At 44.4% G+C, this 26,169-nt stretch overlaps 1 protein-coding gene across 7 annotated transcripts in view; it reads right to left on the reverse strand.

Moving 5' to 3' along the window:
* The window catches only part of MYH11 (myosin heavy chain 11), a 98,867-nt gene that overhangs the window by 26,443 nt on the left and 46,255 nt on the right, over positions 1-26,169 (reverse strand). For 5 of the 7 annotated variants that reach the window (XM_039491798.1, XM_039491796.1, XM_039491797.1 and 2 more), the window contains 13 exons: positions 20,264-20,366; positions 17,665-17,685; positions 13,504-13,596; positions 10,831-10,894; positions 8,905-9,003; positions 7,948-8,091; positions 5,623-5,718; positions 4,331-4,449; positions 3,993-4,145; positions 3,194-3,367; positions 2,818-2,991; positions 2,139-2,253; positions 965-1,158 (listed from right to left, as the gene is read on the reverse strand). In XM_039491798.1, coding sequence (XP_039347732.1) covers positions 965-1,158; positions 2,139-2,253; positions 2,818-2,991; positions 3,194-3,367; positions 3,993-4,145; positions 4,331-4,449; positions 5,623-5,718; positions 7,948-8,091; positions 8,905-9,003; positions 10,831-10,894; positions 13,504-13,596; positions 17,665-17,685; positions 20,264-20,366 — 1,549 coding nt within the window. The remainder of the gene's footprint in view (positions 1-964; positions 1,159-2,138; positions 2,254-2,817; positions 2,992-3,193; positions 3,368-3,992; positions 4,146-4,330; positions 4,450-5,622; positions 5,719-7,947; positions 8,092-8,904; positions 9,004-10,830; positions 10,895-13,503; positions 13,597-17,664; positions 17,686-20,263; positions 20,367-26,169) is intronic. The other 2 variants (XM_039491799.1, XM_039491802.1) reach the window with 1 other exon arrangement.

Raw genomic sequence — 26,169 nt, forward strand, 5'->3', positions numbered from 1 at the left:
AAAGAGGATGGGGATCAGTTGTTCTCTGCATCCCTGAAGGTAGGACAAGAAGTAATCGGCTATATCTGTAGCAAGGGAGATTTAGGTAAAACTTTCTAACTACAAGGGTATGTAAGCTCTGGAATAGACTTCCAAGGGAGGTTGTAGAATCCCCATCATGGGAGGTTTTAAGAACAGGTTGGACAAACACCTGTCAAGGATGGTCTAAGTTTACTTGGTCCTGCCTCAGCATCGGGGACTGGGCTTGCTGACTTCTCAGGGTCCCTTCCAGCCCTACATTTCTATATTTCTGTAATACTGTTGTCTGCAACAGTGTTCTCCAGGTAGTGGGTCATGATCTACCAGTGGGTCATGGGAAGGTTGTACATGGATTGTGGGTCTGCTGTGGAGGCCTCAAGGGGGCAGGTTTGGAAAACAACCCTGCCCCACACTCACTCCACAGTGGTGGCTCCTGTCCCAGGGGCTGAGGCTGGGCCTGGGCCTGGCTCCCTTGTCTAGGTGTTGTGACCTGTCATTGCAATCCAGTGCACCAGTTCACAATGCCACTTACTCAAATTTGGCCTGGCTGCGCCCCTGTCATGATGGAGGGGTGACCAGGCCAAATCTGAGTGGTTCTGTGACCCTGTGCACCAGGTTGCAATGCCACTCACTCAAATGAAATCTGGCTTTCCCTCTGTCATGACATTAGGGGCAGCTGGGCCAAACGTGGGTGCTGGTGTGATCCCATGTGCCAGATAACAACACTCAGGGCCATGTCCAACACCATGGACAGGAGCTGTCATTGTGGGGTGAGTATGGGGTAGCTTCCTCTCCAACCCATCCCCACTCCTGGCGCCTCCCCTCTGCATGAGGCTGGGATAGTATTTCCTTAGTAAAAAGTCTGGGAATCAGTGGAGTCTACAGTATACTGTTATAGTTACTATAACTTGACAAGAATAATGAAACCTGAGCATTTGAAACGTACCCTTTTTTCATGATTTGGAATGATACAACGGACGAAGTTTGGATTTGTGTTCCTTAGGGTAGTCATCAGCTTGGTCAGTTGCTCCTTATAGAGTTGCCCAACAGTACGGAACATGCCCTTCTTGGTTTTTGAAGCACTAGGGAGTGAACTCTCAGTCATCTTTGCCATCTGGTCCAGCCCTACTATGCGGTCCACTGAAACGTAAAAGCAAGTGTGAATGGAACCTCTGAGACAACCGTCTTCAAAGTTCATTGCTTCTGGCATAATTGCACATATTATTAAAATCTAGTATAATCTAACCGTCTATTGTGGTACTATATAAAAGTTTAGTAGCAACAGTCATAGATATAGACAAGATTAAATATCTGGTAAGGTCTACTACTTCTGTGTCAATGCTGAAAATACAACTTGTTAGGGACTGATGACTGAATACAGTGCTGTTGAACGCATGGCTATTAACGGAGAACACTTAGCCCTTATATATGGGTTTACATCTACCCTACAAACATGCTCACCTCACAACACCCCTACACGGGTAGAATGATCAAGCAGGTTAGAACTGGGAAAACTACCCACCACCACCTCCTGATTCCCACCCCAGTGTTGCACACACTGGACCACACTCCCTTCTGGGTCATTTCCCCTGATTATGTCAGTGTTTGGGTTATCCTCCAAGTCCTTTGGAAAAATTAGGGCTCTGCTGTTTATATTGTACATACGTTTGTACAGCTCCTTGTGATTCTTTTAGATTAAAAGTGCTATGGAATAAAAGATCATACTTGAAGGGGCCAGTGAAACTATGCCTCCTTAGCAATGCCGATGGGGCACTCATTTGAGATGTGGGAGTGAGATCTGGACTGTACATGATCACTCTTCAGAAGTAAAAACAATATAAGCTGCTCAATGTTACATGTTCAATAGCAGATACATGCTGAATCTTCATTTTCATGATCTTTTTGGATGGCATTTTTAAGTAAGTAATTGATTTGATGGCGCTTAAGCCATTCGTGCTGTCTCTGAGGAGTACAGTTTAAGGATTTAATAAATTTAGGGGAAAGGATTTTAATGCCTTGTACCTAACACTGATAAGGGACAGAAAGCAATCAGAATAGGTCCTGAAGAATGATTGACAGCTCTTTACACAACGTTACAAGCTTAGCGTTCAGATTCATACCATCTTTCCAAAGGTCTGCCACAAATTTGTCTGAAGACTGATTCAGCAGAGAAGTCACGTTGTCATTTAGTGGATCCATGTTCTTCGTTAGCCAGGCACTTGCACTGTAGTCAACCTTTAGAAAATATCACTCATGTAAAAATCTGTTCTCAGTCAGGAATTTTGATAGTGAGGGCCTGGATCCTGACTGGGCACTTTGGGCACTATAACAATCCAAATAACAACAATAATGTGAAATGCCCTGTGTAAATAGGATTTGCTCACATGGATTAAGGTTGGTACATGTGTGGCTCTTAAAGGTTAATGCACTTATATTTTGGGGGCCCAATCCTCCTGCCATATCCACATCAGTGGACTCCTGCTATCTTTGTGAATTTGTTTGGAGAAGCCAAAGTAGTGGCATTTCTGAGAAACACTCAGCTTTGGGCTAACTCTGCTCAAATTGAAATCAATGGATTTCACCAGGGATGGACTTCAATGGGAGCAAAATTAGATCAGTTCTGAGTGCTTTCTATATGTTACAGAATGAAAGCACTTTTTATTCCAGCAAACTAAGTCACTCTCAGTACTTTGATTCTATTTCTTGGCAATCTTGCACACTTTGGCTGTATATTTCACTGTTTGGACATCAACGAGTTACAAGTTTTGTATAGTAAGAGAGCTTAGCCCTGTCCAATACCCTTCCTGCATAGTGGATTATGGAGAATTCAGTTTTGTCTTTGAGTTGTTTAGGCTTCTGGAACTTGGCATGACTGCCTTGTTCTTGACACAGTTTCTCTACAAAAGATGTGTCTGTAGCTTTGGGGAACCAGCACTCTTCATCCAGGAGAGCCAGGACACCAGGCGGGTTGTTCTGCAACATAAGCAGTAGACATATCAGTCATATGCAAATGAAAGAAAACCATCTTCAATTTCCTCTAGGTTATTATTAATCATACTCTGAAACAATGGAGCCAAAAAGTCTAAGGTTACACAAAGCCCCTGTTGGACTGAGATATAAGCATCCCTTATCCAACCTACACAATGTTGTCCCACCTAAAGACATGTAATCTTACCGGTCTTTCAATCAGCTCAATGCAAGGTTGCAGATCAAGGCCAAAGTCAATGAAATTCCATTCAATGCCCTCACGCTGATACTCCTCCTGCTCCAGTATGAACATTGTGTGGTTGAAGAGCTGCTGAAGTTTCTCATTTGTGTAATTGATACACAATTGCTCAAAAGAATTGACCTGAAAATGGGATGAAAGAACTGAATTATTACATTTAAAAATAAATGTACCAGAGAAATTTGAATAGTAAGATAACATTTTGTATCTTCTAGTTCTTTTATTAGCAATAATTGTTACATTATAAGGGAGTAGATTTTACTATCCTAATCTTGGCTTTACATGAAAATTTACATTAAACTCTTACACATTAGGTTAACCAGCTATGTTAAGTTTGTTTTCTCAACTCAATGTAATTCTCAATAGTTTTATGTAGGTGCCTCTTTATCACTGAAGTAGTATGAGTTTATAATCCACTTAGTGCATTCCTTAAATTTCCGAGCACCCAACCTGCCTCTTTACAAACGTCACAGAACAATGTTCAGTGTATTCCCACCCCACACAGGTCTAGTGCGCTGCTTAAGGCCCCAGTCCTCCACTGGGGATGGAGCAGGTTGATCCCTGCATCCATACAGAGCCCTTCGGTGCTGCGCAGTTGCAGAGGGTCTGCCCACCTGGTTCTCAGAGCAGGATCAGGGTTTAAGACTTTTAGAAAAAGACAGATAACGAGGCTGACTAAAACGAAAGAGTGAAATACACAAGTGAGAAGTTAAAACGTTCAGATCATCTTGTGCCAAGTAGTACATACCTCAAAAATCTCAAATCCAGCGATATCAAGGATCCCCAGGAAAGACGCTCCTTGTCTTTTTGTTTTATCCAGAGCTTTGTTCACACGACTAAGAATCCAACGGAACAGACGTTCATATGTTGCTTTGGCTAAAGCCTCTACCGCAAAGTCTGCCTATTAAATCAGGGCAGGGAAGAAGGTATGAAATGAATGAACAAATCAGAATCAGATGCTATCTTCCATATAGAACAGTACATGGGGTGCAGGGGATAGGGTTGCCCATTCCCCCCCTCCCCTGACACACACACCGATTTTTAAAGAAGAAAGTTAGCAGAGTTAAGGAGATCACAAATTGATACCTGCTCTTTGGTCTGGGCTTTCTGAACAACATCTCGTCCAACTTTGATCCGTGGTGTTAGGATTGCCCTTGTGAAATCTGTCACGTTAATACCCATCAGGTGACACACTTTCTGTGCAGCTACAATAAAGAGAACAAAATTCTATTTCACACTGGATTTTCTCATGGTAGAAATAAATGTCCATGCTAGGAGTATGTCTAATGATGAACCCATTATCCCTCCATTCCATTAAAATATCATCCTCATGCATATGCAAAAGAGACTCCACAAGTGTCATTCACAACACCAGCAGCATATGCATTGCTCAGTCACCTAGGGACTCAAGATCACCAGATACAATGCTTGTTAATTTTATTAATTTAAAGTGCAGAATCTTTTTTTTTCAATAGTTGCAGCGTCAGTGGAAATCAACAATGAAAATGAGAAGACTGGTACAAATTACATTTACTTAACAGTCTTGTGATGGGGTGTGTTTCCACACTAGCAGTGAAATGATTAATAGGAGTCAGAGAGAAATTAGCACCCCTGGTTGCACCTGGAGGGTGGGTCAGGCCCAATTAAAGTCAAGACCCAGCTAGGGAGGAGCTGAGTGGTTACTATAAAGAGAAGAAGCCCAGACTAGAAAGGAGGGACACTGGAAAGATGGGGGAGTGGTGCAAGTTGCTATGATGATCCCTGAAACAGAGTAGGAATTGGACTTCTGGGGTGGAAGCCCTGGGAGGTGTTGCTCATTACAAGAGCTGGAAGGAACACTGTAGAGCCTAGAGAGGATAACAGGAGCCTAGAGACGGACCAAGGTAGGAAAGCCAAGTCAGCCAGGGGTCTAAAGGAGCAGAACATGACTGTTCACTGCAGTGGTACTGAGCTGTAGAGGGACGGCCTAGGCACTCCTACCAGTGACTTGGGAAAGGTGGTATGAACCTCCCTCCCACACACACACATATCCTTGAGACAAGGGGCAAGGGCTATGGAGAGCCTTGAGACAAAGGGAGTGAAGACCACAGGGCCCAGAGTTGCGGGTCAGACGCTTGATGTAAGGTCACTGGACAATTGTTCTGTGGGATCTCTGTTACCCTAGAAAGAGTCGGACTGAATGTGACCTGGCTGGCGGGCTGAGTGGTGAGAAGAGGCAGGGCTGGAGTCAGCAGAGGTTTCTTGATGAGGACAGCCTGCTATGCTACATTATGCCACACTATGAGGGTGAGTGCAAGCAGTGACTCCACCTTTGACACAGACATTTTATTATGCTATTCATGGTTTTCAATTTAAATTTTGAAGAGATAAAATTATACCAGTGTCATCTGGCATAGAAGCTTGATCAGTATTTCTCTCCTTCTTGAAGATAATATTACCCAGCTGTAGGACAGATGAAACAACCTTCAGCATTGCTGTAAAATAAATTATAGAGTAAAATGTCAGGAATTCTATCAATAGAAATAATAGGCATATAATAAAAAATGACTGTCCCCTAAACAGTTATTTTAGAGTGTAGACCATATCTTAAGAGAGTGTCTCTAATGGGTTTAACCTCCCCTTTCAGTTATGATGATCAGGGCCATCTCCCCACTTAGATGACTGCAACGCACCAGGAGCAACTAAAGGAATTGCTTACATGGGGAAGTCATGTTAGAAAAGCAGGTGGTGTATCTGTTGCTCACTTTTAATACAGTTTAATAGCTGGAAATAAGAAGAGCAGCCAGCACCATGTCAGATATTCACGACCACCACTTAGCGCTCTGAGCACTGTTGATGGTTCATGGACCATAGGTGGGGAACTACTGTGTTGTAGTATGTTATTTCATAGTAATTGTCTTAATATACTTCTAAGAGCAAAAGGATGTGTTAACTTATCAGTTCCATGGAATTAAAGTTAAGCACATGTATAAGTCTTGCAAGATTGGGGCCTAAGTATTTAGTATACAAAACATCATCTGATTGAAGTGCAATTCCAAAGGCATGCATTAACATAACACTGCATTGCCTTAGTGTTAAAATACATTGTCACTTTACAAACCAGATTGTCTTTCAGGGGTTAATTCTTCTTTTCTAGACTCCTAGACTTGTACAAGCAGAGAATGATGCAGCAGGTTCATATTTTGGGGGTCCAGGAATGGGGGATTAAGGGATCAATACAAAATATTGATGCCAGTGAGAGGTGCAGGCATCATCTCCTCCTGCATGCCTTGATGGGAGACGAGACCTGCCACCTTTATTAAAATAGACACTTTTGAATCCAATCTGGAGAGGTGCTAAATTGCTGCTATGCAGGGTTTAGTACTCTCAGTTCCTAATGAAATCGGTGGGAGCTGATGGAGTTCTCAGAACCTCACAGGCTCAGTTTTGATCGATGTGGTCAGTAATAAGATCTCCATTGTCCTGGCCACCAGGTGTCACTTCAGGTATGAAGACTAACACAACCCGGGGGGAGCAGGGGAGGGGGAGAAGCACACATACAGTGTCATGACAGTTAAAACCACAAACTGTCAGTTAAGAGGGTTCTTCTATGTCTGCATTTGTGTACATTTTCAAGATAGTTTAGGCTGGTTGTTCATTTCCCTCTGCCCTGAACCTGCAGATAATACTAGTATAACCGCTAAAGGCAGGACCAATTCCTTCAAATTTAAGTCATAATATTTTGCAACTTTTTTTTTGGTCATCTTTGTTGGAAAGTGCCTAAAAACTAGCTTTAAATGGTCATTAGTAGTGAGCATGTGTGGAGTTCTGTCAGCTGGGATGCTTAAAAGTCTGAACTTTAATAGCCATGTTCTACCTTTCAAGGCCCAATTTTTAAAATACTACTGGATGTTGGCAACTGTATTGATGGTTTGGCATTTAAATGAGTTCGGAATGCATGTGATGTTCCCTCATCAAGCAGCTCTCATGGGATTTGTCACTTCTGACACTGATGAAAAAACCTTTGTAATTCGTCAATTATATAGACAGCAAAACGTAGAAATAATTTCAGATCATCCATATTTAAGATACGTATGCCCTACATATCTGTGTTTGTTCTATGCATTATATTTTGTATATAATCCAATACAGTTTATTTTCTCATTCTAATGTACATAGTAAGTCATCTTTCATCTTATAACTTATTCCATTTTCAGTAATGGAACTCTTGCCAGTTTAATCACATTCTGGGTGGGACTTTCAAAGATGTTCAGCTTAGCCATTATTTCAGTGGGGACAGAATTAGGCCAATGCTAAGTGTTTTTGAAAACCTCCACCCTAGAACAACATATAGCGCTTACATAGCAATTTCTATTTTTGTCAATCTTTTCAAACATATAATCAGTTAGGCCTCCTTGCATAGCAAAGCCAACATTCACCCCAGACTTCCTGCCGCATCATCCTTCCCCCTTTCTTTTTGTACAAAAAGGTTAGAGAGCTGAGGTGAGGTTGCATCTCCAGAGAGGCCTGGACATGAGCCTTGAATAATATTAACTTCCTAATATGAAACTATATGTTCATTTACATTCAGCTTACATAGTGGCATATCTTGAGAAGAATCCATTGCTGTGCACAGGGATTACAGCAATATTTCTTACCTTTACAAGCATCAACTTATTGCTCTATGTGCTTTACTTGACCTAAAGCTTGCTAGCAATTCTTACCAAGCTGCTCCTCTTCATTAAAACCCATAATTGTCATGGCTTCCAAGGTTTCCTGGAACATCTCGTCATCTTCCTGACCAGGAATAGGCACGTGGCCATTAGATAAAAAGGTATAGTTGTTGAAACTTTCCAGCAATAAATCCTCTGTAAAAGGTGAAGAAAAAAATTGACTTAGAGAAAATAATTTAATACACACCCATACTAGAAATCAGAATCTCATTGATTATTCAGAGTATAAAGTCTGCTTTTAAGTTCTCAAATCTTTGGACTGTTAAGTCCATTCCACTGATGCAAAGCAGACAAAAAAAAAAATCAGTGGTTTGCCAATTGAGGATCTCCCTTGTGTATGGAATTTTGGGTGGTGTAGAGTTACCATGACCTAAATTTTCAAAAGTTACAAGTGAGTTTGTGTGCCTCCACTCACTAGTAGCTTTTAAAAATGTATTCTCACAGGTGCCAGTGAAGGTGGAATGGCGACAGGAAAGAGGGCATAGCCAGGGCATCTTTGTCCTGGCAATTCCTGATTGCTGCAATGATCCTAAAAGTCAGGCATGCACTATATCTCTGAGCAGTGCTGTGCACTTCCTGATCAGCTGGGATCTGATCCGTTGTTTCCATCAAGCTTTTTCAAATTTAATGTTTTTCGAAAAAATTCCATATTTCTACTCATTTTAGAAGTCGGCCTTTTGAGACCTGGGGACTTGCACCTGATCTATTAGTGGACCCTTCCCTATTTGCGCTGGGGTGACCTGCGAACTGCAAACCATCAGTTACAGATGCACATAAGTTGGGACAGTTCTACAACTCTTGAGTAGAATTGTTTAGAACAGCCAAGGAATGTTCATTACTTATGACAAGGATTGAATGAAATTACAGTTTCAGACGTTAAGGTCAATTACATAACTGAGCCCTTTACAACTGCTGCTCAGATAGTTCAGCTTAAGATAAGTAACTTACTTTTCATTTGTTCCCCAGTGCCAGCGATCATATAGTAAAAGATATGAAATGTCCGCTCATCTCTAGCCTGGCGAATAGCACGAGACTTTTCAAGCAAATCTGGACGTTATGTATGTTAAAAAAAAATCTTATTGGCATATTTCACTCAGTGCCTTAGTACTACCAGTGGCACATGTTGGATATTAGCTTGTCTAACAAACATGGGTCTGATTCTGCAATCACTCGCTTCCATATGCAGTGCTTATTAATGATGTCAATTGAAATACTCACAAGAAGTGATACGAATGCTCGGTTGAGTGCTTACTACCATGAGTCCCATTTTATATCTGATCAATGGTGCTAAACATGGTAGCTTTCATTACATGTAGGCCTAGGTGTTTACAGAACCAGGCCTAATCTGAATAGTTTACATGATATCTGTCATATCATGCTGTGATGCCCTTCTTCCTCAAGAGTATACTAGCATCTGATTCGCAGGCGGGTTAAATCTTTTAACATCAACCAGTGTCTTCAGCACCTTTCCAGAAGCACTATGCTCAAGGTTGGTGTAGGAGATATAAAAATAAAAATAAAAACTAAACTATTTTAATGAATATCTAATCTGCTAAAATTAGAGTTGGCAACATGTACATATGGCACATGTGAATTGTGAAGAATAGTGCAGTAATGGTTCTTTTAAGCCTTGGGTCTACACCATGGTTTTCTGAAGGAACAGGATCAGACCTTTAGTTCATAAGCCAAAAACTTTAAAGTTTGTCCCAGCCTGAACATCTTCACTGCAATGAAAGAGTCCCTTAGCCTAAGCCCCCAAGTCAGTTGACACAGGGCAGCCACAGGTTTTTAACTGCAGTGTAGACATACCCTCAGTCTGCCATTTGAAATGGAGGAGGATGGGAAAAGGATGTGAAGACCAAGTAGGGGAAAGTGCAGAATCAGCAGCAGAAAAGCTGTTTGCAAATGTCCAGCGTTTGGACCTTGGTGGTGCACTCCAGTGCCAGAAATATTGGCACAGAACAAATATTTTATGAGCCCCAAGGATAAGTCATGTCTGGCAAGGCTGGGTTAGCAGTACATATACAGACCAGGTGACTCCAGAGGAATGGAAATCCTCCCATCAGTTTGGCAGGAGAAATTTAACAAGGGGAAGCGAATTTTAGGTGATTCCAATACATTCCTGCTGAACAGCACCTCTTGTCGGTTTAAACCTGACTCCTTCATCTTTCCTATTGTAACTTTGCTGAAGAAAAAGTAAATGTATAAGTGGTATTGAGATAGCACCTAGGCACCCCAGTCATGGACTAGGACCTCGTTGTAGTAGACACTGTACAAAAGACCATCTCCAACAGCATATTATCACTAGAGTTTTCTTCGAGTCCATCTATTTTAGTACTTATACAGGCCTCAGCGCCACAGTATATAAGCATCTCATACATAATGGATTTATCTGCACAGCCCCATTGAGAGGCAAGGAATGATTAGCCCTCTTTTACAGATGGGGCAAACTAAGCCACAGGAGTAAGTGACCTGCCCCCGGTCCCCCAGATGCAGAGCTGAAACCAGATCTCCCAGGTCGGGGGTTGTAATCACAAGACTTATCGCCACAACACATGGCTTCTGATAGTAAAGTCTACTCTGATTGGGTGGGATGTTCTGTCGGTATTTTCTGAGATGCTGCGTGGGAGATAGTGTGCTTTGTCCTGATAGCTGAGAAAACAAACTGATTAGTCTGAACAGAAAATGTAAACATGAGAGACAGACAAACTACAAAATTGGTATCAGCATAAATGGAGCTACGTCCCTCCCTGCCCTTTGTTTATATCAGTCTTAGTGATATTTGCCTTTCTTAGACATGCAAGGGAGTCTGTTTATGTTACATCCTTTTGCTCCCCCTAGTTAGTTTCCCATGAAGCTCACTGAAAAGGATACAAGTTTCTATGTTTGCTCCAACAATGTAGCCGGTGACATCAAAATTGATGCGGATGAACTTACCCTGTCAATGAGAAGAGGAGATGGTTTGGGCTCTTTCTGTGTTTTATAGCATATTTTAAGAGGCATGTTACGACATTCTCTGCTCTGTAATAACAGGCCCAATTGCTGCCTTCTGTAGCAAAACTCCTGGGAGGAGGCTGAAAGGAAGCAAATCTCTGAGGTTCTCCTTGCAGAGATTTGCCTCTGTTTCATCTGGGTAGTGTGAAAAGGAAGGACCCAGGTCCGGCAGGCTGGGGGCCAGTTCACACACCCTATGGATCCTGCAAGTGGCCAGGGAATTTATAGTTCCACCTGGATTTCTGCAAGGCCAGTGGGGGGGATGGTGTGAATCCCTTCTTTCTCTTCAACACAGATCCCTGGAGCCTTAGAAAGGCATCTTCAGAGTTGGAGGGACAGGCAAGGAAATACTGTGGCAGCAGCTGATTTTTCAGCACAAGAGAGGACTCTCCACATGCTGATCAGGGTACAGACAGAGGTGAAAGTAAGCCGGTACGGTATGGCATACTGGCAAGAGCCAGTACACCGTGCTGGACCACACCAGCTTCCGCAGCAGGGATTTAAAGGGCTCTGGGCTTCCCACCACAGCAGGCAGCCCAGAGCCCTTTGAATCCCACCTGTGGCTCGAGCAGCTGGGCTGGGGCCATATTTAAAGGGCTCAGAGCTCCCGCGGCTGCGGGCAGCCCAGAGCCCTTTAAATCCCGCCTGCGGCTCTGGCAGCCGGGCTGGGGCCGGGATTTAAAGGGCTCAGAGCTCCCGCGGCTGCAGGCAGCCCAGAGCCCTTTAAATCCCGCCCATGGCTCCGGCAGCCTGGCTGGGGTCGGGATTTAAAGGGCTCAGAGCTCCCCACAGTGGCAGGAGCTCCGGGCCATTTAAATCCTGGCCCCACCCTGGCAAGGCTCGGGGTTCCCCGCAGCCACGGGAGCTCTGGGCCCTTTAAATCCCGCCCACAGTGGTGGGGATTTAAAGGGCCCGGAGCTCTGCGGTGGCCGGAGCCCTGAGCCCTTTAATTTGCCCCTGAGCCCCGGGGGCTCCCAGCCACCTCTGCAGCTGAGAGCCTTGGGTTGATTTAAAGGCCAGTGCCCCACAGCCTTTAAATCTTGAGGCTCCGCCTCTTCTGGATGAGGCCACACCCCCTCAGTTTGCCCCAGGCAGTATCGGTAAATCCTGTAAGTTACTTTCGCCCCTGGACTGTACAGATATAACCACCACTATCTTGGCTGTCACTGGGAACTGAACCTGATACCTCATGAGCTAGGTCAGGAGCATGAGCTTCGCTAAAGGGCTAACAGAAGATTACACCCAAACAGGCTGAATGTTAGTGACCATTAAAATTCTTACTACTTTTATTTACTTTAAAGTTATAGCTAAGCTAATAGTAAAATGCTTTAGGCTTGAGTCAAGTTTTTATAAGCCTTCCACTGTCGTAGCATTTCTACCTCCTATTAAATTAAAGTGATTTGGGGATGCAAATGTTTGGTTTTAACATATAAATTAATATTCTGAGATCTTGCATCTCCAACTCTTTAATAATTAAAAATAATCAGAAAAAAAATGTTTTATTTTAATATCTATTATCCGTGAAAGAATACACATGATCATGGCGCTATCTTTACACAGAAGCATCATCTATTTTAAGACTCTTTTCAAAAATAAGTGAGACGATCCAAGCCAGTGAAGATCAAAGATCCTGGCTCCATACGAGACTAAATTATTCAATATGAAAACTGGCCGAATGGGAAGGTTACTGAAAGGAAGTGGGCAGTTTTGAGAATAAAATCTAGTCTATTTTAAGGCTCGTGCACATTTGAGAAAAGTAGTCTGGTTTTCCTGGGATTTTCACACTCTTTTATAATTCATTATTGTCACAGTATTTATTGTGAAAGCCACTTTAGTATCTTATCTTTGTAGTATATTGCAATAATAAAAAACCTTGGATCGCGTAGCCTGCTTATGAGTGTGTGTTATGTATCCCCCTCTGTGCCCAACCTACTTATAGTCAGTCACTAGTTATAGAGCTTTGGCTCTTTAACTCAAGCTTGTGCTTTTTTAGTTCTGCAAGTGCCGGGTTCAGTCCCCAATGTGTTGGTCAAGATGGCAGCCACCACAATATCACACACGCACATGAGGAGGAAAGGTTGGGTTAATGCTGCTCCCACAGAAGTTACTACTTCATCAAGAGAAGACTTAGATAACATCAAGTTGAAACTTCATGATTTCCCGTTCTCTTCCCTATAGTCACTAATTCACATGTTAACACTCCCGTTAAATAAGTCATGCCAGAAGAAGAAAACTGATCTTGTTGGCAAAATGTTCTGAAAGTGAATATTAAGCCAAATAGCTCTGGCAGGGGCCAGATGCGTGTACTGCTAAACGCTGAGTAAACTATGACACAGCCAACTTTTAGCTTGTTTTGTTCTTTTCTAAAATGCCAAAATAATGATTCAGGGAGAAATCCTAAATCCCTTCTTTAAGGGAAGTAATTATGGAAAAATCTCTTTTTAAAAAAACCTCCCCCAATGTTTGAGGGTTTTTAGCCATCTGCAAATTTTGTCTTTATGGGGCACTGATGACAAACACCGTACACACACAGAGAGCATTTATACTACTTACAAATCTGGAGGAGTTGTCGTTCTTCACAGTTTTGGCATTGCCAAAAGCCTCAAGAATAGGATTTGCCTGAAGAAGCTGCTTTTCCAGCTCACCCTAAAATTCATGCAGACTCAAGTTAACCTTGAATTAATCAGTTATTTAAATGAAAACGGAAAATGCACATACCTGAGAAACTCAAGATGATTTAAGCCTAAGTGTATTTTTGCACTCCATGTAAATTTATTTTTTTTCCTCTAGTAATCTTTGTGTTTACATAATGGTGCACTGCAGTCTACTGCTGTTCTGTACACAAAGTCAATAAGACCCTTTTCCAGTGTTGTTGCTTGTTGAAGATCAGAGTCTGTTTATCTGTTTAGCGTCATTACTGACTTGCCTTAATGAAAAGGATCGTTCTGTGTCAAAGTTGGATATTTTTACTTTATTACCAAAAATACTTAGAACCTACTGACTTGTTTTTTCCACGTTAGTGTACTGAGATCTCATGATAGAAAATGATGTAATTAGAAAAAACTTGCTGAGAATACATTTAATGTAATGCAGCACAAAGATACAAAGCAGATTACACCAAGTCTATTAATCACATTACATACAGGGCTATTTAGGTTGAATATGGAAATGCATTACTTTATTTCAAAATATGACCATGAATTCCCATGCAAACTTAAACACACTGTTATATTGTTAATTTTGATTAGTAATTGCGAATTAAGCAAATCATGCAATGAAAGCAAATATGCACTTAATCCTACTTCTAGCACAATGATGCTAACAATAGGTAATTCTGCCTGAGGCCACTTGCATCTGAATTCCTCCTCCTCATCATCTATACTAGAGTCATTCGTTGTCACATTCGAAATCTGTATTAACCTTTATTTCCAGGTGTCCTAGTCTTTGATATTTCTCCTGCTATGTGCAGCTCTTTATACAATGCTCTGTGTACCACTTCAAACATAGCTTTTAAAGCAGAAATTTCTTGTAAAAGCGTAATATTTTTTAAACAATGTTAATTACTCTGTTAACAGTTAATGAAGGCAACATTTGGACTGAGTCCAGAGGAAATAACTTAGGAAACTACCACTTGCCATGAAACAGAAAAATGCACACTCTGTATACATCGCTGTTTATAAGGCCATCCCTGATGCAAGGGTAGCTCCCTCTCGTTCCAAACATAGGGTTGCCAACTTTCTAATCGCACAAAACCGAACACCATAGCCCCACCCCTTCCCCGAGGCCCCGCCCCTGCTCACTACATTCCCCCTCCCTCGGTGGTTTGCTCTCCCCCACCCTCACTCACTTTCACTGTGCTGGGGCAGGGGGTTGGGTCTCTAACTGGAGGTGCAGGCTCTGGGGTGGGGCCAGAAATGAGGGGTTCAGGGTGCAGGAGGGGGCTCTGGGCTGGGGCAGGGAGTTGGGGTGAAGGAGGTGGTGAAAGCTCCAGCTGAGGGTGCAGGTGCTGCGCTGGGCTGGGGCTGGGGGATGAGGGATTTGGCATGCAGGAGGGGGATCCAGGCTGGGTGGTGGGGTCAAGGGATTCAGAGTGGGGGAGGGGGCTGTGCATTAAGGCAGGGGGTTGGGGTATAGGAGGGAGTACGAGCTCTGGGATGGGCCTGGGGATGAGGGGTTTGGGGTACAGGAGTGGGCTCCAGGTTTGGGGGGGCTCAGGGCTGGGGCAGGGGGCTGGGACGTGGGCTTTCCTCGGGCAGCTCCCGGTCAGTGGCTCAGTGGGGCTAAGGCAGGCTCCCTGCCTGCCCTGGCTCCAGGCTGCACCCCGGAAGCAGCCAGCAGGTCTGGCTCCTAGGTGGAGGAGCCAGGAGGCTCCATGCACTGCTCTCATCCTCAGGCACTTCCCCCCCAGCTCCCATTGGCTGTGGTTCCCGGCCAGTGGGAGTGTGGAGCTGGTGCTCGGGGCATGGACAGTGCACAGAGTCCCATGGCCCCCCTGCCTAGGAGCTGAACCTGCTCATCGCTTCCAGGGCACAGCGCGGTGCCAGGACAGGTAGGGACTAGCCTGCCTTAGCCCTGCAGCACCACCAACTGGATATTTAATGGCCCAGTCGGTGATGCTGACTGCAGCCGCCAGGGTCCCTTTTCGACCGGGTGTTCCAGTCAAAAACCAGACACCTGGCAACCCTATCCAAACACCATCACTGTCATTTATAGATGCCCTGCACTGTGTGTGACAGGGAGACGGCCTGACCATAGAAAAGGCAACAGTTCATTAACACCTTGCTAAACTCTTCTGTTTGGACATGGTTGGTGTATAGGTGTAGGACTCCTGACTGTTCAGCTAAGGGTCTCAACCAGCCTGAACTATGAAAATCTCTAGCTAGTAGTTTGGAAGAAGAGGAATAGAGATTAGCTAACTCAAGAGCCCTAGAGGAAAAATGCCTGGAAATAAAACAGTGAGCGCTTCCTTGTGCAAGGCTGCTACCATGCTGCAGTGGGTTGGGCAATTCTTTCCAATTATACTCTGCCATTATAACAACTGGTTGTGCCAACAGCAGGGTTTGATCCTACGACCTTCTAGAGCAGTGGTTTTCAACCAGGGGTCCACAACCCCCTGCGGGGTCTCAAGCAGGTTTCAGGGGGTCCACCAAGCAGGGCTGGGATTAGACTTGCTGGGGCCCAGGGCAGAAAGCCAAAGCCCCACCACATGGGGCTGAATCGCCAGGCCCTGAGCCCCGCCATCCAGGGCTGAAGCCGAAGCCTAAGCAACTTAGCTTTGTGGGTCCCCTGTGGCATGGGGCCCTGGGCAATTGCCCTGCTTGCTACCCACTAATGTATGCCCTGGCTTTTATATGCATAAAAGCAGTTGTTGTGGCACAGGTGGGCCGAGGAGTTCTTATAGCATGTTGGAGGGAGAGGGGGCTCAGAAAGAAAAAGGTTGAGAACCTGTGTTCTAGAGCACTAAGCATATCCCTCCACTGCTTGAGTTAAAGAAGCAACTTCATTAGTGAAGAGCTATAACAGAGCCTTGGGTCAGTCATTAGAATGGCACAAAGACCTATACTTTCCTAGTGTGGCTTACACTGTACAGTACAAATCACTGGTTATCTAGTCATAGGGTATGTCTTCATTACCGGCTGATGGGCGGGCAGTGATCGATCCAGCAGGGACTAGTCTAGTCACGATAAATTGATCCCCAAGTGCTCTCCTGTCAACTCCTGTACTCCAGCTCGGTGAGAGGTGCAGGCAGAGTTGACAGGGGAGAGGCAGCAGTTGACTCACTGTGGTGAAGACACCATGGTAAGTCGATCTAAGTACGTTGACTTCAGCTACGTTATTCACGTAGCTGAAGTTGCATAACTTAGATCGATTCCCCCTCCCACCCCAGTGTAGAGCAGGCCATAGTTCCAAATCTGCAGCTACTGTAAGCACTAACCTCAGTTGTCTACACTAGCAGTGAATTTAGTCCATCGTAGATAGAAATTAGATGAGAAATTTCAAAGCAGCGTGTCAAATAAAATATTAAATACCATCAACAAATAGCTTAACCTCTGATATGTCCTCTAACGTGATCCTTAATCTTAACCTAAATCTGAGTGGAAACTCACAAGCAACATTGCATCTCAAGAACCACACTAATAAAAGAGCAGAAGACACATTGAAACCCTTTTGTACTATTACTAATTGTAGGAGCAAGTTGGGAAGCATGCAACATTTTTCAGACATGCATAATTCTCCACGGTTGTAGGAAAATGCAGAATCATAAGCAATATCAAATGGAAAGCATGCAGAGTTACAAATCAATCACACACTGTGATGGTTTGGGAATTATTTCACAACAGTCCTAAAAAGTTCAACCTGAAGCACAGAAAGTCTCTGGGTGCTTTCATTCAGAAATCATATGATCAAATTTCAGGCTGATTAGCTCTTTCAGGATCGTGGGAAAATTCATTCAAACTATGAAAATTTGGATACGCACACACACATAGAAAACGGTGACACTTGAAAGACAACCCTCTGTGTCAGACTTCATCTTTTCCTGGAGCTTGACACAGTTAGGGTTAATACGTGTGAACATTGGTGCTATTGTTGCTTTTTGTCATGTGATACAAGAATTATATATTTCAACAAAAATCTTAATTTTTTGGTGCAACAATAGCATGCAGATCTACACTCAGTGCCTTTAACACACATCGAACAGTCTAAGTTACTCACGTAAGCAAAAGATGGACCTTGCTGTAGTTGAATAATGTGGTATAAAACAAACATCAGTATTATTTCCATCACACATACATTTGTGGCTCTCTTTTGTTTTATTTTTCTACATAAAAATAACAAACAGTTTCTCTATGCAAATTAAACTGGGGGAAACAAATGGGAACAATCTGTTATAGACATACCAAGAGTACAACTACAGTGCACACACAGTTCATTTTAGGAGTTGATTATAAAAAAAACTGATCCAAACTCCATTTGAGCCAGCAGAAGTTTGTCCATGGACTTCAATGGACTTTGGATCAGGCATAAAATTATTCCCTCAATACAAGCCAAAGAATATTTTTTTTCAGGATAAATTCCTAAGCCTCCTCTGGGGCATTTAATGCAGCCAGAGATTTTTAAAGTAAATATAAGTGCTGAGTCAGAAGCCCCAGACATGGAAGTTTTCTATTTCCCCTTAGAACAGAGAGAAGTTTGGGTTTCTCCTAATCATTCTGCCTCAGTCCTTGCTTGACAGGATTCACTTTCAGGGGTGAGAGGATAGATCGGTCTCAGGGCCAGATCAGTCTCAGGGCCAGTTCAGTGCTTAGCCCTTGCGTCTTCCCGAAAGAGTATCAGTTAGCAACAGCTGTAGTGGCAAAGTGGCTAGCTGGCCATTAGGAATGGCCTTGAAACCATCAGTTCATTTCCCACAGGCCACTGAACACGTACACATTTAGGGCCTGATTTTTCAGAAGTGCTCCACCTCAGGAATACCAGGCCTTTATTCTCAGTTTTCAGGGAACATAATGCTGGTGAAAGGTGCCGGAATGAAGCCCTGGAGACTCTGGAGTTCTCTATTTGTCACCATAATAGGTATAGGAACAGCAAGGGCAGCACAAGCTTCCCCACACTTGGTCTGTGCTGTGGATACTTATCTATCAGGGACTGGTAAGACTGTCTCATTCACATAGTCTAAACAGCCATCTAATGGTTCAACTTCTAGTCACTACCAACCTGAGCTAGATTTTAACTGATGACCTGAAAAAGAAAAACACTTCATATTCTATTACCAAGCCCCTGTCTGAGCCAGCCAGTCCTGCATGTTGGGCCTAATGCTGCATTCCTGGTGCACTGAAATCTCTTACTGAGGCAGGCCCATTGTGTCTGTGATGGGGTGACTATCCCACACTCACCCTGTAGGGGGGTTTAATGCAGGCCAGTTGGGCCAATTAAAACAATAGGCAGCTGATTAAGGAGGCTCAGCTGGGCAGGAATAGGTGGGGCTTATAAAGTCCAGGAGCTGCTGGGAAAAGGTGGAGATACCCTCAGAAGAAAGGGAGGTCTGAGTAGAGATTGCATTTGCTCCCTGAGAAGAGGGAGGTGCCCGTTAGGAACTGGCAGGCTTAAGAAGAAAAGGGGACCCAGCAGTAGGAAGAAGCCCAGGGTTATACCAGTGAGGCTATAAAGAGAAATGGCTCAGACTGCTGAGCTGAGGGAACCTAGGCTGGAACCTGGAAAAGATGACCAGTCTGAGTTCCCTGACCAGCCACTGGGAGAAGGGTACAGAGGCAGTGAGTAGAAAGACTGCCTAGGACTATTGAGGTGCTAAACCTCCCTGGAAGGGGGGAACATGGACAGTAACATGGCTGGAGGGCTGAGCCATGAAGAGGACATTGGGGTTCCTGAGGCTGTGAGAGGAGCTGCAGGCAGACAGCAGAGACAGAGTGATGGTGTATGGGAGGGATCTCCATCTTGAGGTAATCTCCAGTGTACCAGGAGGAGGTACCAGTCTGGTGCTGAGTGGTGCACCCTGTGACAGTGTCATAAATTTGAATTGCTACAGCTTTTATAAAATCAATGTTGGGTAAACTTTTCAAAAACCTAAAAATTGGCTCAACCTTGCTTCATCACACAGGTTTATGAAAAATTCCTCACCCTGTGTAAGGTAGGTAGGTTGGTTGACCTAACCCCTAGTGTAGATGCAGCTAAATTGACAAGAATTACTTCACTGAGCTACTGCCTCTTGGGGTGGAGTAGATTCCCTACAGTGCAGGAAGAATCCTTCTGTTTATGCTACAGAGATGTAACTGAAGTGCTGCTGTAATGCAGACATAGTCTTTGTCACACTGTAGATCACTGGGACAGAGGCTCCCAAGTGCCTAGCTGCTTTTGATCTTGTTCAAATACTTTTTCCTAATAGAGCTGAACAATGTTATTTAAAGGCTTTTCTACATTTTTTTGTTTTAGTTGCCAAGAGGCAAAGGTAAAATAAGGAATATAACTCCTTGTGAAGCTCATGCAGTCCATTCTAGACTATAAATAGATGATATCCCTATGGAAAGCTATGAATATTCTCTTCCAGCAGAGTACATTCTGACTTTGTGCCTAAGAGGATGTCAAACAAAGTCAGTGGGGTTTTTTCCATAAACATGAAACTGTGACATAATTGTGTACTCTTAATATGTCAACTATTTGGCGAGACATGGAAGTAGCAAACATTTTGATCACTTAATTGACTTGCTGTTAGCATAGTTGGCAAGTACAGTCCTGATAAACTACAAGTTAAACTAAAAAGGAAAGCAGCAAGCTATTGAATATGGAAGAGGCCACTTACAGTGATACTGGTGTCCTTCTTGCCCTTATGCGAGGAAGCAACAAAAGCCAGGTATTGAATGACCTTCTTGGTATTTTCTGTTTTACCTGCACCAGATTCACCTCTAGGGGGAGGGGATTTGAAAGAGAAATAAAACACAGGTGACTCTTGGGTTCCCTCCATGCTGTGGTGATGTATTTAAGGTAAATAGTAAGAGCATGAATACTGTACCAATCAAGTTCAGCATCCTACCCCCACCCTGCCATCTCTTGCACACCCCACATTCTACCTGAGTTCAGTATGCCATGAACATGGGCTGAGGGCCCTAGCTTTGTTCTTTTTGTAGCTTGACTGGCTATTGGTCCATTTAAGGTGATCCTAAGACATCATGCATGTTTGAAAGACCATTCTTCTCACTTTGGGAATATTTGAGTATTTATAAAAAGCTTGGGGGGAGGGGAAGGACATAAGTCTGCTAATATTTTAAGGTGAATAATATAACTACAAAGTGGGATGGTGGGGGACTCAACAGCAGTGGCAAGAATCATTTGCACTCCATAGTCTATTTTAATACTGGAGCTAATTGCTCAGATTTTATAAAAATCTCCACTATGGGAATGATCTGGCTCCCTTTGAAGACAGTGGTGAAACGCCCATTGAGCTTGGATCCTCTAGAGGCCAGGATCTGGCCCAATAAGATTGCTGTGTGCATCTCTTGCAGAGGGCTCCTTGGTGTGAGGAAACCAACTGGCGCAGTTCTAAATGGTAAAGCGACTGTGAATTGGTGCAGTGGGGCTCTATTCCCACACTGAGTGTCTCTCAATGGATTTCCAGATCAAGTTTGTTTGCAAATAAAATAATGTCCTTCTCCCTGCCTCCTGCAACAACTGCAAAATCAGCCTGGGATCTGGAAGCCAAGCTGGGTTCTTTCTGACTCCCCAGTAATAACAGCTTTGCTGGTTAAATTTTTAATAAATCTCTATAGCTCTGTTTTCAATACAGATATAGGTGAGGGGCACATCTGGTCCTGCAACTGAAACTTAGTTCACTTAACAAGCATGTATGAGCCAAAAAAGAATCCAACTCATTCTGCCCAGAGCTCTGGTGGGCTAACAGTCAAAAGCATCAAACATTTATCTTTGGCACTAAAGTAAACACACCTGACTCTGAAATGAGACTGTTGGGAGCAGATCTGAGTGAGAGGCTACCATTTTTACACTTCAGAGTTGAACTATACTGAGCCCAACCATTCCTTCCCTACACCTAATGTTACTCTATCTGGCCTCTTCTAGATTCCTGTGGCCCCAGGTCTCATTTTAACAAAAGGTAGTTCTACACCACAATCCTGGAGTGTAATGGCAGTTTGTATAGACGTACCTGAGCCATCTTTAATCTAGCTAGCTTGGGTACTGCCAGTGTAGATGTGGTGGCATAGGCTTCCGTGTGACCATGCCTGCCCAGAATCCTGGGTAATTACTTGGCTTCAGCACAGGCTAGCCACCCCATGCTGCCACTGTCAGTACTCCACTAGCTAGGTTAAAACTAGTGTGGATATATTTACATAAGCTGAGTCCTACTCAGCAATTGTAGTTTAGACATAACCTAAGATGTCCCTTTGCACTCCCCTGGCCATTTGAAAGGGCCTTAAAGTGGGTATGAATATAATTTAAACTCCTTTTAATGTCCCTTCACGCTACCAAAACAGCATCAAGAGATCTTAGTCTAAATAAGAATCAGGCCCCTTTGTTTTTTTGCATTAAGTGGATTTACAAAAACAAATACAAACTCCCATTGACATTTAATCAGGTCCTTTGAAGTTGGAAATATTTCACTGCATCAATTACAGTTCTCCTTTTCCTAATTAGGAAATATAATTTTTTTCTGTACAATTCCCTCCTATGGTAGATACTCCATGATGAGAATTGTTCTTGTTTGCAGAAGTTTAACAAGATTAATTGGGATGAACAGGCTGCTTTTCACAGGATTGGGTTAGTTTGCATAGTTTAGATTCTAAACTCTGAAGCCCACACAAGGGGAGGCAGAAAATCAGTCTTCTAAACTTTAGAAGACTGATTTTCTGCCCCTCCCCCCCCCCCCTTGCGTGGGCTTCAGAGTTGAAACATTTCCATGTTTTATTGATAAAAATTAAGTGTCCTGGGAATGATTCCAAGCTAAGCACACCAATCTGAAGTCTTCTGCATACAGAGTTTTCAAACAAATCTACCTTACAACGTTGCCTTTTGGAAAAATAAAAAAACTTTCTTCTAACAAGCCCTGAGCTTTGAACTATTTATGAAAGGTTATTTGCAGTTCATCGCTACATGAACTGCATTTCCTCTCTCCCAGGGCAACAGTGCCCATCACTGGGCTTTCTCTTAAATCCCTGGGAGTATTACCATATATGGCATCATTTTACTTGTAATTATATTACCATACAGCAGCTCTTAAGTTACTTAATATTTGGCTCTGTGCTTTCTCTTTAACCCCTTTCTTCCAAGCTGGCTGATCACCCTCCTGTTTTCTGCACATGAATTGTGAGGCTTATTTACTTTATTTTGAAGTGGACATTGAAAAGTTTAAACAGGCTCCTAAATGTCAAATGCTCTTGCATGCAATACAAAACAGATAGGATCACAGCAGCTAGAAATGGGGTAAAGACCCATTAGATCGAGTCTGGTTATAAGAGACACAATCTCTTGATAGAAGATGTATCTAACATGCTGCACTTGATCTTCGCTAAAAGACTATGGAGATTGACAGGTCTGATGGGCTACTATCCATTAAGCAAAATAGGTAGTATCTGTAATCTGAAGGGCACATTGTAGCTTCAAGGTTTATGCTTGATCCCACTGATAAACATCACATATATGTGAAAACTGATTATATCAAACTATGCAGGGCTAAAATTGCTTGGCCCAGATTCACCCCTTTTCCCTCCCACCCTCACCTCCCCAACCATCTAGGTATGTGTAGGGTGACTTGTGTGTTTTGCTTGTTCAACCAATTGAAATCTTGGTGACCAGCATCTTGGATAGAGTCCTTCCTGGAACTACTGACCTGTAGCCTAGCCCTGGTCATGCTGATCTGTCATGACATAGTACCCCAAAGAATCACCTTCCAAAGACACTGGTTCTGGCATGCCAGAAATATACTCTATTGTTGTCATGCCCTACAGTAGGTAAAATAGCTGAAAGAAACTCTGGTACCATGTTTTCCTCCTAGCTCTCTCCCCTCATGGGTCTTTATCATCTTCACTCCCCTTCCCAGCACCTGGTCACTGTCTTCCCTATTATAGGTTTCCAGGTGGGGCTTTGTATGACAAGTATCTTTCAGGGTTTTGGAACTGAACCCTGCACAAGATCTACTCCACAGCAGGGCCCCTGACCTCCCAGGAGGTGTATGGCCCTCTCTTGTGGTGATCTATAAATCTCAGCATGTATTTCTGGATTGTTCATAAGTGGGAGTATGGGATCCTATCTCCCAAAGTCTGGCCACTGCTCTTTGATCCTGGCTCTGAAGAACTAGACAGACTGGTCACGTATCTGAGACATTCTGAAAGCTTAAATCCCATTTCTCCATAATAAATAGAGGCAGCACATCGATAGAAGAATGAAAGCACACTACTGGCCCTAGTTCTCAGCTGCATTCCAGCCTTTCTACACTAGTCTGGCAGCTGGATTTGCTCTGCGTCCCCATGGCTGATCATTACACCAGGTCAGATTCTGAGAGGTATAGGCCCAGTGTAAGAGCCTTAAGTTCCTGGCATAGGGGTGAGTGCGGATGTGGCTAGAGCTCTCTGCATTCTGGATATTCTGGCCATGTGGAAAGCCTCTTGGGTCTGTTCTAAGTTACACTGGTGGTGCTTGGCAGGCTCCACACTGAGAATCTGAGAGCTTTACAATACCTTCACCCCTAACTTTATTCCATACTAGCAGTAACTCTAGAGAGGCATCACTCAGAATTGGGCTCAGTGAGCCTACTGTGAAAGTTTGCTAAACGTATATATGCTTGAAAGAGTCCAAGCAGCCTCAGTTCAGCAGAAAGCTCTACCCCCTGCCCTGGAGTTACACATGGAGTCTGTGTGGGGGAGAAGCCAGGCAGAGGTGTTTGCCTGCACCAGCCTTTGAATTGGCTTTGATGCCTGGTGTAGGTCTGTGGTGCCTCTTGTGGGGCTGGTGCCCAAGGGGTGGTAAAGAGAGATCACAGTCCAGCCTCAGCCTCACCAGCTCTTCTGGGGATTAGCTGCCACTTCCTAAACTAGACTGACTGACAGTAGCTTATAATTAGGGAGACCAGATGTCCCCTTTTTAAAGGGACAGTCCAGTTTGAGGGGACTTTTTTCTTATATAGGCACTTATTACCCTCCACCCCTTGTCCTGTTTTTCCACAGTTGCTATCTGGGGGTCACCCTACTTATAATATATAAAAATTAAAGGAAACAAATTTGTAAAATAGTAAATAGAATTGAAAAAGTAACATGGCTTGAATTCTCATGGGGATCGTTATAGTGGGCGCCCAGTAGTGCTCAACAGTTTTTAAAATATTGTTTTCTAACATCTAAAACCTCCACCTTTTGAACTGAATTTTTCCATGTTTTGCCTCTACTTGAAGGGTGGGTGTGTTTTAAGTTTGAGCGAACTCCCTTCAGCAGGAGTGAAAGTAACTTAAAGGACTTACTGGTACTCTGGAGTCCTTAGGAGGGGGCGGGGCCTCTACTAGAAGAGGTGGGGCCTTTAAATACCCCGGTGCTTTAAATCAGGATTTAAAGGGGCTGGGGCTGTGGTAGCAGCAGCTGGGAGCCCGGGCCCTTTAAATCACCCCCGGAGCTACCAGCTGCAGAGGCGGCTAGGAGCCCCAAGGTTGATTTAAAGGGCCCGGGGCTCCAGCTGCTACTACTGCAGTGGAGCCCTGGGCACTTTAAATCACCATCAGAGGGGGCCCTGGCCTGTGGCAGAGCTTTAAAGGGCCTGGGGCTCTGCTGCAGTAGTGGCAGCCGGGAGCCCCTGGGCCTTTAAATCACCACCAGAGCACTGCTGCCGCTACCCCAGGGCTCCAGCAGCGGGGCTCGGGTGGTGATTTAAAGGGCCCCAGAGGATAGCAGCAGTGGGAGCCCTGAGCCCTTTAAATCGCCACCTGAGCTGCACTGCCAGAGCCCCCGAGTAGCCGTGGCAGCCGGGGCCTCGGACGGTGATTTAAAGGGCCCGGGGCTCCGGCTGCCACTATCACCCTGGGCCCTTTAAATCTTCCCCGGAGCCCTGGGGTAGCAGCGACGGTGCTCTGGCGGCAAGTTAAAGAGCCCAGGGCTGTCGCGGTGGCTGAGCCCCTGGCCCTTTAAATTGCTGCCAGAGCCCTGCTGCCACTACCCCAGGGCTCTGGCAGGCTGCGGGGACAATTTTAAAGGGCCCGGGGCAGTAGCAGCTACCGGAGCCCCGGACCCTTTAAATCGTCCCCGGAGCCCTTGGGAGGCAGCAGTGGGGCTCCGGCGGCTATTTTAAGGTCCGGGGCTGTAGCGGCTGCTGCAGCCCCAGATCCTTTGAATAGCCGCTGGAGTCCCACCACCGCTACCCCAGGGCTCCGGGAACGATTTAAAGGCCCTGAGGAGGTAGCTGCAGCAGGCGCCCCAGGCCCTTTATATTGCCGCCCGAGACCCACCGCTTCCCCAGGGCTCCGGGGACGATTTAAAGGACCCGGGGCTCTGGTAGCTGTGGCAGGCACCCTGGGCCCTTTATATCGCCACCCGAGCCCCGCCGCTTCCCCAGGGCTCCAGCAGCAGGGCTCTGGCAGCAATTTAAAGGGCCCAGGGCTCCAGCCACTGCTGGGAGCCCCAGGCCCTTTAAATTGCTGCCAGGGGAAGCTGATCTGCCCCGGTACAGCACACAGGCTCTTGCCAGTACGCCGTACCAGGGTGTATCAGCTTACTTTCACCT

Source organism: Mauremys reevesii, linkage group 10, assembly GCF_016161935.1.
Source record: "Mauremys reevesii isolate NIE-2019 linkage group 10, ASM1616193v1, whole genome shotgun sequence".
Classification (NCBI taxonomy): domain Eukaryota; kingdom Metazoa; phylum Chordata; order Testudines; family Geoemydidae; genus Mauremys; species Mauremys reevesii.